General features: G+C 41.4%; 1 protein-coding gene across 1 annotated transcript in view; it reads left to right on the top strand.

Moving 5' to 3' along the window:
- Positions 1–13,365, top strand: part of LOC143925622 (uncharacterized) — a 51,118-nt gene that overhangs the window by 33,541 nt on the left and 4,212 nt on the right. Inside the window, exons 5-7 of the mRNA XM_077450091.1 lie at positions 788–979; positions 7,181–7,242; positions 12,859–13,120. Of these exons, the coding sequence (XP_077306217.1) occupies positions 788–979; positions 7,181–7,242; positions 12,859–13,120 (516 nt within the window). The remainder of the gene's footprint in view (positions 1–787; positions 980–7,180; positions 7,243–12,858; positions 13,121–13,365) is intronic.

The raw sequence follows: 13,365 nt of genomic DNA, 5'->3' as shown, positions 1-13,365 counted from the left end.
TGATGGATGAGCCCTACCATCTCTCCCCCTCCTTCCCCACCCCCCCCCCCCCCCCCCTTCTTGTCCTCTGTCTACCACTTTCTCTTTCTTCTTTTTTCTAGGTCTTCACTAAGCATATAAAAGTCACTATTTGATAGCTAATAATTGTTGTGTGGAGTCGGGTATGACTCCCTATAGTTTTCACTTTTGTTTAATGTTATCTCATACACATTGGCTCTTCAACAACTACGCTAAAGTCTATATATCTCAATGCCAACTCTATGTCCTTATATCTGTTTTTATGATCAATAAAAAATTGTTAATTAAAAAAAAAAAAATTGCAACACCCACTATTTTATTCTCTAGTGCCTCAGCTTTAAAAATATATATAATGTTTGGGGGTTCTAAGTAATTTTCTAGCAAAAAATACTGAAATACTGATTTTTACATGTAAATAAAAGGTGTCAGAACAGGCCCGGTCTTCAAGTGGATATTTAGTCTCATCCAGATCAGTTTACAGTAGGCTTATTATTTTCACATAAATAAAAACAAAAAATAATGCTAAAGTTCTTTAAACTTGAAAGTCATTGCTGGAGGATCCTTCTTTGCATATAGGCCTTCATTGCACCTGAGAGTACAAGCTGACTTATATAACTTCCCTATCTAAGAATGTGGGGTACTGGGGGGGGGGTTGGTTCACCCCTAGACCCCCCTTGGGCTAAAATTTTCTCTCAGACAGTCAAGAGGATGTACCACTTACTCAAACTCTGTGTTGCAGATTCAACAGGATGTTTCCCTGCCCCCACAGGTTCAACGGGACAATGTGCTGCAAGTTCCACAAGCCAAGGCACCCCTGCTTTTCCAGATTCATCAAGACAAAATGTCCCAGCTTCTGCTAGTTCAACAGGGCAACTTCCTCCTGCATTCAATATTTACACAGCACTCTTTTCATCTTTGTGTAAGAGATTTCCCACCAGCCAGTCACAAAGCAGGGAATCAGGTAAGTCGCCATCTCCCAGCTCTGAGTGGCCAATGGGAAATACTTTCCATATCTAGCAGTAGAGATGCACAATTCTGGCTAAAATGAGAATCACTATTTATTTATTTTTGCTTAGAATAAAGATCACGATTCTCGCAGCGTAACATCATCATCTTTCACATTATACAAAAAAAAGTGGGTTAACTTTACTGTTTAGTTTGTTTTTCAAATTCATGAAAGTGTATTTAAAAAAAAAAATTATGTTAGAAAGACGGCTGCGCAAATACAGTGTGACATAAAATATCGCAACAGCCACTATTTTATTCTCTAGGGTCTCTGCAATATATATATATATATATATATATATACACATATATATATATATATATATATATATATATATATATATGTTTGGGGGTTCTAAGTAATTTTCTAGCAAAAAATACTGACTTTAACTTGTAAGCAACAAGTGTCATAAAAAGGTTTAGTCTTTAAAGAGGAAGTAAAGGCACTTTTTTTTTTTTTAATGCAACCTGCAAGGCAATGCATAGCATACTAGCTCATTATGAATAACTTACCTGAGAACGAAGCCCCCGAAGCGGTCCTCCTTCATCTTCACCGCTGCCATGGATCCCAGAGTGACTTCCGGGTCTCGCTGCTCCGGTGCTGTGATGGAATTCGGAATCCCTCTTTAACAATAAAGGGATATATCAATGAAGGGTATATAGTACTCCTATTTATTCAAAAAAAGCAAGCAGTAAATAAAAACACACACACAAGTTTGGCAAGTCCTTTATTAAAAAATAAAGTGTCCCACAATGTAAATCCACCATCAATCACATTATCTAAAAATGCAGATCCACATCAGTCATGATGAACTATTCCTGCTGACTGAAAGAAAAAAAAATGCAACAACTGCTCAAATGGATGACAGCTAAGCTAAAAGGGGCGGGGTTCCTTGGGTGATGCTATTGACTATATATGGACATCACCATATTTGGTCAGTGAGGTCACAGGTAGGGATGAGCTTCGTGTTCGAGTCGAACCCATGTTTGACTCGAACACCGGCTGTTCGTCCGTTCGGTGAAACCAGAGCATTATGGGCTGTTCGCACTAAATTCAAGTGGCTCACAGCCCATAATTCACCGCGGCATCGCAGTGCATTGCTGGCTGATGATTGGCCAAGCATGCACTATAACCCGCATGCTTGGCAAATCACAGCGCCGTCAGTGAGGAGAGCCATAATGGGCAATTATGGCTCAGGGGGTTTAGTACACAATATTTAAAGGAATATTTCACTTTTTTTTCACTTTATGCATTTATGCATTTTTGCATTGATCCATGTCCCCTGGGGCAGGACCCAGGTCCCCAAACCCTTTTTAGGACAATAACTTGCCTATTATCCTTTAAAATTAGCACTTTTGATTTCAAACGTTCGAGTCCCATAGACTTTAATGGGGTTCTAAAGTTTGCGCAAATTTTCGGTCCGTTCGCAGGTTCTGGTGCGAACCGAACTGGGGGGTGCTCATTCCTAAGTCACAGGAATCCCCAAGTTTAGGACATGTGGTCTGGTATGGTTCAGAAGACATTGGGGCTTTTTCCAAAACCCTGCATAAGGGTCTGATGTGTATTTTTTTTTTTTTTGGGGGGGGGGGGGTCTTACCAGATACTTTGGATCTGGTACATATTTTTGGGGAATAACCAAAACTATTTTCTTTGTGTATGGTCCCCATAAAATCTATACCAGAACTGAATGGTCTGGTATGATTTATGGGGGGAACCCAATGCCATTTTTTTTTTAGACTATCCCAGCCACTATGAATACATGGCTGGGGATTTCTGTACAGTAATTTAATAGAGCAGGATGATGATACTTTGGTTGCTAAGGACACAGCGAGTGTCGTTAATTCTCATCTTTAATAACCTTGACAACGGAAGAAGGAAGCTGTCATAATACTAGTGGTATAAAAATCTGCTACTATATATAATGTTCAGCTATCCTCCAGAGCCGGCTGCAAGTCCAGAATTGACAATCAGTGGCCTTACCTTAGGAAGCCAATGCCAATGCTGCTTCTTGCTCCAGGGAAAATCCGGGGCAGTTGATTCTCCTCCTCAAACAGGAAGTGAGTCCTCCTGAGACCCGATTGGCCGGGAGTCCTAAGACTTCCTGGCCAATCGGTACTCAGAGCCCACTTCCTGATTGGCCGGGAGGATAATCAGGAAGACAATATTAATTCGCTATTGTTACAAACTGGGTGGGCTCAGGGCGCAGTGGTCTGCGCCCTGAGCCTACCCTTTTTTAAAGCCAATTAGAGCCTCAGGCCCAAATCCTGTGCTTCAAAAGAAAAAACCTCTAATCATGTACCGTATTTATTAGCATATAACACGTGCCGGCATATAACACGCACCCCAAGTTTAGGAGGGAATTTTAAGTAAAAAAACTTTTAGGAGGGAAGTTTAAGGAAAAAAAACTTACATTTAAATGCCCACCAATGCAGCAATGCAGACTTATCAGTGTCCATCTAAAGCCTTGTCCATCATTGCAGTCTTGTCAGTGTCATTGCTGCCTTGTCAGGATCATTGCAGCCTTGTCAGTGTCATTGCAGCCTTGTCAGTGTCATTGCAGCCTTGTCAGTGTCATTGCAGCCTTGTCAGTGTCATTGCAGCCTTGTCAGGATCATTGCAGCCTTGTCGGGATCATTGCAGCCTTGTCGGGATCATTGCAGCCTTGTCAGTGTCATTGCAGCCTTGTCAGTGTCATTGTAGCCTTGCCCCAATGTCATTGCAGCATTGTCAGTGTCATTGCAGCCTTGTCAGTGTCATTGCAGCCTTGTCAGTGTCATTGCAGCCTTGCCCCAATGTCATTGCAGCATTGTCAGTGTCATTGCAGCCTTGCAGTTTAAATATGGCGCCGCCGAGATACACAGAGCCGGATGTCCTGTGTATCTTGGCTCCTCTCGGGTCTGTGACTGTGAACGGAGCCGAGAGGAGCCGATGTACACATAGCCGAGTGTAGGCTCGGCTCCTCTCGGCTCCGCTCACAGTCACGGCCAGTCCCGCCATTGGACCTGTGTTATGTCCATCATAGGGCAGGACTGGGCATGACTGTGAGTGGAGCAGAGAGTCATGGACTGCGAGAGGACCCGAGAGAAGCCCAAAAACAGTGGAGATCGTCAGGGATCAGCGTATAACACGCACCCACGATTTTCCCCTGATTTTAAGGGGAAAAAGGTGCGCGTTATATGCCGATAAATATGCTACTTAAAAAAAAACGCTCTTGAAATCCATGTGTCCGGTGACCAGCATTTAGATTAGGGGCTGGGTGCATGCATTAGGGAGTGGCACTCCTGCTCCCTGTATGGACGGGCTGCCACTGATTTTCTCTCACTTTCAGTTTTACCTATGTAGTAGCCTCCTGGACCCCTAGAGGCCTAATGGTGACCTCCAGATCCAAGAAGAGCTGACATCCATCTTTGTGGAGTAGGTTACCAGGTATGGTGGGGGTATTGCAAGATGAAATGATGGCTGCCAGTCACTTTTTGAATGTGAATTAAGAGATTTATTGTCTTTTAACAAGAACTGTGGGAGAGCGGGTTAGGGCCCACTATACAGTTCAAAGTCTACAGCCGGATGCAACTTCTGTATTGGCAGGACCGCTGTCTCTTATGGCAACTAAGCTTTAACAGTTTCCAACACGGTGCTCCTCCTATCTCACAGTTTCCCACTGTAGGTCTTCACTCTCTGAGCTTCCAGTCTCTTACTAGACTTTCAGATCCCAGTCGTCACTGGATCTCTTGAGCTCTTCCACAGCTATCCCACCGTATACTCCTCAAGCGCCACCCCCGCTAACCCGATGGGTCCCTGGCTTGGCACTCGCTGAAGATTTCCAACTTCTTCACAGTCCCTCGGTGGTGAGAACAAGGGTGAACAGCGGCGCTAGATATGGTGATAACATAAAATTATATAACAACTGGAATATAGGTATACATAAAATGTGTGTGAATAAGCACACATGATATTAAAACATTTGTTTAAAACATAATGTCCATAAATGATCCGAGATCTTGTATGATTAGCACCTGGAGGCAGCTCCCTTAGAGTGAAGCGATGAGCTCTGTGTAGAAATGGGAACAGAGGGGCGCCAGACTGAGTGCAGTATAAATCATATATTTAATAAAAACAAGTAGTAACTCACAGGTTAAATTAGATGAGTTCAGTATGCAGTGAAAATCGCCAGTCCTGGAGTCTCATAAAAGTCTTCCCTTTGCAGCCTGGGGCACTGGTGTGATCTTACAGGGATCCAGAAAATGCTGGGAACCAGGAGGCAGGAAACAAGAAGCAGCTGGTCGTGACTTCACAGGAACAGGAAGTGTGATTATTCACAGTGGCAAGGAATGGTAATGCATTTCGAAGCTACAGCTTCTTCATCAGACCATGATTGGCTGGCAAATCTGGCAGTCTTATATTGCAGAGGAAATAGAAACAGAGAGATCTGATGGGCTGGCCGGCCCGTCAATCAAATACACAGATTCAAAGAGGTAGATGGCTGGAGACCGAAGAGAATGTAAATATGAGTAAGAAGCTTGCTGATTAATAGTGGAAGATACGTTTATAACGTTTGCAGAAATCGATCAATTCACTAATTGATTAAATACATAAATATAAAATGTATAAATATACCTCAAATTTAAAATGAATACATTTTTATAAGTAAATTAACTAAAAAATAAATTAAGAAAATTATTAGCAATTTGGAAATCAATTGATTATTATAAATTATAATGAATTAATAAAATGGTGAGAATGGAGGAAAGAGAGGACTCTATGCTAGGTATAATATTAAGGTTCTAAGTTATATCATGACCAAAACATCATGTACATGTTTACAACATGCAGTTGTAAACATGTACATGTGCAACAAATGCATGTATATACGTGAGTATATACAAACATCTTTCTGTCCCAATACTCTCTAGAGGGAACATAATATTGTATAAAAAAGGGAAGGGGAAGAGAAAAAAAAAAAAAAAAGGGGGGGGGGGGAAGGGGGTGGTAAAAACAAAAACAAAAAGGGGGGTGCAATATAAGACTGCCAGGTTTGCCAGCCAATCATGGTCTGATGAAGAAGCTGTAGCTTCGAAATGCATCACCATTCCTTGCCACTGTGAATAATCACACTTCCTGTTCCTGTGAAGTCACGACCAGCTGCTTCTTGTTTCCTGCCTCCTGGTTCCCAGCATTTTCTGGATCCCTGTAAGATCACACCAGTGCCCCAGGCTGCAAAGGGAAGACTTTTATGAGACTCCAGGACTGGCGATTTTCACTGCATACTGAACTCATCTAATTTAACCTGTGAGTTACTACTTGTTTTTATTAAATATATGATTTATACTGCACTCAGTCTGGCGCCCCTCTGTTCCCATTCCTCGATGGTGAGAAGACCGCTATTGTACTTTTTCAGGCTTACTCACAGTAGTCTCTGGTAATAAGGTAGTTGGTCCTTTAGTGGTGACTGTTTCCCCTTTACCCCACACCACCACTGATTCCCCTTTACCCCACACCATGACTGATTCCCCGTACACGGAACCTCTGTAATTTGTTTGGACTCCAATCCTGCAGTCCCGACCCCGCGCTGCTTCTCCTGCTCCTGGATAGGTCTCAAATTAGCCAGAACATTTTCTATCTGGCAAACTAAATTTGTGAGCAACCTTGCCTAAACACCAGGGTGCTACACCTATAGGACAGAAAGTGAAGGGAAATCTCCCCAATGGGAAACAGATGGAAAAAATAAACCTTACAAGGATTATAACCCTCCCTTATTCTATCCAAAGTTTGCCTTTAGTACTACTTTAAGACTGAATATTATATTCTTGCATAAGCCAAATTGAAACAAATTGTCTTTTATGTATTGCATGGTGTATGATACAATAGGAATGAATTATACTGGTATTTCTGACTAATTATAACAGCAAAAAAAAAAAAAAAATTATATATATATATATATATATATATATATATATATATATATATATATATATATATATATATATATATATATATATATGTGTGTGTTATGTATGTATGTATGTGTTATGTATAAAGTTATTCATATGACCATATCACTGTCATATGCACAGGTTTGCAGGATGCAAATTGTTATTATTAGTATAATTATTTTAAATATTTTGTATGTTATTATTGGTGTTATTATTTATTTTTTAGAATTTAATTCAAGCAATGAACAAAATACAGAGAAAAACAGAATACAACGTTATATATCTAATGTAAGTAAAGCCTCTACAACATATTTATTTGTGAATGTTTTCTCCAAGCTTCCGCACATGCTGGACCTGATTTACTAAAGCTTATGCACATATGACAGTTTATTCAATGAACACAGATTACCAAATCATGTCTCTCTTTACAAACACAAGGGAACACAAAGCTTAGTGAATGAGATGAAGCTAAAGCCTCATACACACGATCGGACTTTGTACAAACTTTCCCGTGGACTTTTGTACAAAGGGCGTAGTCCACAAGTTTGTATTGCATACACACGATCTGACTTTTTGACAACAAACACGAACGTAGTGACGTCACAACGTACTGACGGCGCTTCAAAAGAGGACGTTCAATTACTCCAGCGCCACCTTTGGTCAACTTCTGTATTGTTATCTGATCTTTTGCATTGGTTCTGAGCATGCGTGTTTGTACCTTGTACAAAAGTTCGATGCTTTTGCGTACACACGATTGGACTTTGCTCCATCGGACTTATGTTGTCAAAAAGTTTGTCCGTTCGCACAGCCAACAAAAGTTCGATGAAAACGGAAAAAGTTTGTCCGATGGAGCGTACACGCGGTTGGATGTTGCTCCAAAACAGCTAATTTGCATGTTTGTTGTCAAAAAGTCTGATTGTGTGTACGAGCCTTTAGTGTAAATTCACCTTGCCAAGTGAACAGCCTTTACTCCTTTAGTAAACTGGAGAGATAAAAACACTTAAAAGAGAAGTATGGGTATTTTTTTTTTTAGATTCATACTTACCTAGGTGGATGCAGCATCAGTACGATGTTGCATCTGTCCCCCCCGGAGCCTCTAACACTGAGAAGCGAGCAATCAATCCCTGTCAATTGCTCGGTTCTCACTGCTCTGTAAGCAGAGAGCTGCATGACTATCAGGCAGGTAGTGTCGTCTTTGGGATTTGAACCAGCGACCCCTTTTACTGCTAGGTGAGAGCACTAACCACTACACCAGAAATAATAAACATGTTATTAGATTTTTACTCCAGAAGTATATAATGGGGATTATTTACAAAAGGCAAATCCATTTTGAACTACAAGTGCACTGGGAAGTGCAGTCGCTGTAGATCTGAGGGGGACATGCAAGGAAAAAACAACAGCATTTTTTGTTTGTACATGATTAGATGATATACCGTATATACTCGAGTATAGGCCGACCCGAATATAAGCCGAGGCCCCCAATTTACCCCCAAAAAACTGGAAAAAATTATTGACTCGTGTATAAGCCGAGGGTGAGACATGCCTGTCCATCCCTGTGTGTCCGTCCATCCCTGTGGGTCCATCCATCCCTGTGTGTGTGTCCTTCCATCCCTGTGTGTGTCCATGCATCCGTGTGTGTGTGTGTGTGTCCATGCATCCGTGTGTGTGTGTGTGTGTGTGTCCATGCATCCGTGTGTGTGTGTGTGTGTGTGTCCATGCATCCGTGTGTGTGTGTGTGTGTGTGTCCATGCATCCCTGTGTGTGTGTGTGTGTGTGTGTGTGTGTGTGTCCGTGCAGCCTACCTGTGTCCAGCCTGCCTGTGTCCGTCCAGCCTGTGTCCGTCCAGCCTGCGTCCGGTCCGGCCCGGCCCGTCCCGTCCCGTCCCGTCCCGTCCCGAGCCGAGCCTCCGTCCTTCAGCTCTTCGTCGGCGGCCATTCTAGGATTCAAAGGCCGCGCCTCCGTCGGTGATAGGCGGAACACTCAATTTCCCACTGACTGCTGGGAAATTGAGTGTTCCGCCTATCGGATGTCCGTGATAGGCGGAACACTCAATTTCCCAGCAGTCAGCGGTCCGCCTATCACGGACGTCCGCTCATCCTCATACTACGGACGAGGATGAGAGGATGTCCGTGATAGGCGGAACACAGACTGCTGGGAAATTCAGTGTTCCGCCTATCACCGACGGAGGCGCGGCCTTTGAATCCTAGAATGGCCGCTGTCTGTCTGCTCGACACGCTGATCGGGCAGACAGACAGCGATGACTCGAGTATAAGCCGAGGGGGGCACTTTCAGCCTCAAAAAAGAGGCTGAAAATCTCGGCTTATACTCGAGTATATACGGTAAATCAGCAGAGCTTCCCCTCATTTCAGATCTTCCCCTCAGATCTACAGCGACTGCACTTCCAAGTGCACATCTAGTGCAAAGTGGATTTGCCTTTAGTAAATCAACCCCCAGTGTTTGGCAGTTCTAAAGAAATAATTTAACTGAACCCATTAGATTTTAGTCTATTAAAATGTACTGGAGATTTTAGTCCACTAAAATCTGATTAAAACTCAACACAAAATACCCAACATACTCAAACCATAGGAGCAGACACCCCCATCCCTCACCCGGTCACAGTCAGATCCATTTAGGGGTGACTAAGTCAGGAGGAAGCGGATTTGGGTATAAAATCCTTTATCATGCTGTGACAAGCGCAGAAAAATACTCCAACCCTCTTATACGATAAAACAGCAAACTTCATGAACCAACCCTGACTGGCTAATTAAAGTGGTTGTAAACCCTTACAACCAACTTTGACCTACAGGTAAGCCTAGATTAAGGCGTACCTGTAGGTCCAAGAAATATCTCCTAAACCTACACGGTTTAGGAGATATGTGGCAAAAGACAGGCACTCAGCGCGCAGCGGTCAACGGCGATATGCCGAGAGTGGCGGCTCCCGTGCACATGCGCGGGAGTGACATCATCGCGGCTTTGCCAAATGACAGCGGCGGAGCAGCGAGACCCGCCGAGAAGATGGATGCGCCGGACTACAGGGGACAGCGGTGACTTTGCTGGCTCCTGTGTCAGGTAAGTGACACATAATGGGCTACTATGCGATGTGATGCGATGCATAGTAGTCCATTATGCTTTGCCTTTGCAGGGAATGAAAGAGGAAGTAAACTCATCAGGGTTTACTTCCTCTTTAACCCAGTTAGGGAAGCAAACACATTTCATCACACCATTACGAGCTAAGTACCGCGCCTCGAAACCCACTCCGATGACAAATAATAACAAGTTCAACTTTATGTGCATTGTATGACACTGTTTTTCTTTTTCGTAGATCTGTACTTCTCTGTACCTATTGATTATAATTTCTGTAATCTTGTAAAAAAGTTAATAAAAACGTTATAAAAAAAAAAACTTTTTTTTATTAAAACTAAAACAACTCAGATGACTAAAATACGACTAAAACTATATTGAAATTTGGTGCCAGAAGTAACACACGGCTTCCTGGGCCCCGCTCCTTAACAACCAGCTATTTGTTTAAAACGAATACAAAAAACTAAATTAACCTCCCTGGCGGTATTCCTGAATCCGGCTCGGGGTAAGATTTAACCACTTTCAGCCCCGGACCAATTTGCTGGCTTAAGACCAGACCACTTTTTGCGATTCTGCACTGCGTCGATTTAACTGACAATTGCGTGGTCGTGCAACATGGCTCCCAAACAAAATTGATGTCATTTTTTTCCCCACAAATAGAGCTTTCTTTTGGTGGTATTTGATCACCCCTGTGGTTTTTATTTTTTGCGCTATAAACAAAAATACAGCGACAATTTTGAAAAAAACAAATTTTTTTTCTTTTTGTTATAATAAATATCCCCCAAAAATATATATAAAAAAAATTGTTTCCCTCAGTTTAGGCCGATACGTATTCTTCTACATATCTTTGGTAAAAAAAAATCGCAATAAGCGATTATTGATTGGTTTGCGCAAAAGTTATAGCGTTTACAAAATAAGGGAGAGTTTTATAGCATTTTTATTAATATTGTTTTTCTACTAGTAATGGCGGCGATCAGCGATTTTTATTGTGACTGCGACATTATGGCGGACACATCGGACATTTTTCACACATTTTTTGGGACCATTGTCATTTATACAGCAATCAGTGCTATACAAGTGCACCGATTCCTGTGTAAATGACACTGGCAATGAAGGGGTTAACCAGTGGGTGGCAGTGTAGGGGTTAAGTGTTCCTAGGGGCGTGTTACTAGCTGTGGGGGGCTGGGATTTGTGTTAGTGAACACTGATCTCTGCTCCAATCACATGGAGCAGAGATCAGCGTCACTTGTTGCTAGGCAGAACGGGAGATGCTGTTTACAAAGGCATCTCTCCGTTCAGCTGCCCCGTGAGGCGATCACGGGTATCCCCGCAGCGATCGAGTCCACGGGACCCGCAACCGGACTTGCGGGGGTCCCGACCGGCACGCGAGTGCGCCGCCGGCAGCGTGCACGTGCTGGCAGGGTGGCATATTAAAATGGACGTACCTGTACGTCAATATGCCTGCCTGTGCCATTCTGCCGACGTACATCGGCGTGCGTCGGTCGGGAAGTGGTTAAATACCATAAGCGGTATTCCCGAGCCAGACTCGGGATCGCATCGCTGGATCCAGGGAGGGGTTTACTTACCTTGTCCCTTGGATCCAGCGATGTCCCCCCCACTGTACGAGCGGGCCGTCCTCCACTCAATCTGTCACATTGCCGGGCTCCATTCCCTGCGAGTGTTGTGACGCACGGGGGACGGAGTTTGGCCCCAAATTCAAAAAGTAAAATACACAGTATAGATACAGCATAATGTAATCTTACAGATTATAGTACTGTATGTAATTATTTCACATCCCCTTTGTTCCTAGTGGTGTGTCCAGTGTCCTGCATGCAGTTTTATATTATAAATACTGTTCTTTATGGCAGGAAACTGGAGATTGTCCATAGCAACCAAAAAATGTCCGTTTACATCAAAAGTGGTTATAGACCAGCTAGAAAACAGCGATAATAAATTAGAATCACTCGCAGAATTGAGTGATAGCGATTTGTGGGGAAATTCATCATCAAACACTAAAAGTAATGACAGCGACAATTCTGCAACTCAACATATTTCAGTGTTTTTGATTTGATTACATTATTGAATAATTTTTATTATTATTATATTATTATTTGTTAGAATTATTTATAGTTATTTTATTATATATATATATATATATATATATATATATATATATATATGTGTGTGTAAATATAAATATAAATACACATATATATATATATATATATATATATATATATATATATAAAATAATTTATGATTTCATATTTCAAATTTATATATATATATATATATATATATATATATATATATATATATATATATATATATATATATATATATATATATATATAATATTATAATTTATGATTTCATATTTCAAATGTTATCATATTAGACTCTTGTTTGGACAGATTTAAGTGAATTATTTCTAAGAATTGCAGGCCTACAATATAAAAACGCCAAATTTCCATGCAAAATAATTGTACCGCTTTCAGCACCTAAAATCTGAAATAATCAGGGAGGTTAAACCACTTTCAACTAAATTTGTTACTTTTTCATTCAGAGATTTGTATTCACCTGAATCTCAGAATAACCCAAAATTTGTCTAAATTTATATTCGGACCGAAACGAATTGCACGTGTCTAGAGGATGTAACCCTTTCCCCACTAGAAAAAAAAGGTTGCTTAGAGATACACCTTAATACATTTGCCTCAAAGTGCTTAATTTGGTTCAAGAAGAATGCAAAAATTGTATATTTACTGGACTGTTGTATGTATGATTATTGATATTATTTCTGTTTTTATTTCTTGACTCTCATAGATCAAACCAGTCCCCACCATTGGGATCTTCTCAATAACTGAAGACACTGAGTACAACTGGCTGAAATCTCTGCTTGGAAATAAATTTCGGAATGTCAGATCCTTCTACATCTCCTTTAGCCGGTTTCATCAGTTCCAGAATGATTTGTCTCAGTGTTCCTATGGAATCCTGTATCACACCAAGAACAGAGGACGTATCAATGTGACCGACGTCACCGACTCCTTGTATGATAAACACCTGAAACATATGTCTGATACACTTGGTATGTATTTAGCTTACATTACATACTATCAATATCAATTCCAGTGTTTTTTTTATTATTTAATTTTTTTTTTTTTTTATTTTGCTATTTTAAGTAGAAAAACAGTTAAGGAAACAGTATAATGTAGTCAGGCCTCATAAATACCATTGGAACATCCCTTAAATCAGTGATTCTCAACCAGGGTTCCGTGGAACCCTAGGGTTCCTCCAGGGGTTGCTAGGGGTTCCTTCAGCATTGGGCCATTT

Source organism: Lithobates pipiens, unplaced genomic scaffold (genome assembly GCF_037356315.1).
Source record: "Lithobates pipiens isolate NorthernLeopardFrog02 unplaced genomic scaffold, aLitPip1_a1.2 Scaffold_22, whole genome shotgun sequence".
In the NCBI taxonomy this organism is placed as follows: domain Eukaryota; kingdom Metazoa; phylum Chordata; class Amphibia; order Anura; family Ranidae; genus Lithobates; species Lithobates pipiens.
The sequence above is the reverse complement of the archived record's forward strand: the minus strand, read 5'-3'. Positions and strand labels throughout refer to the sequence as shown.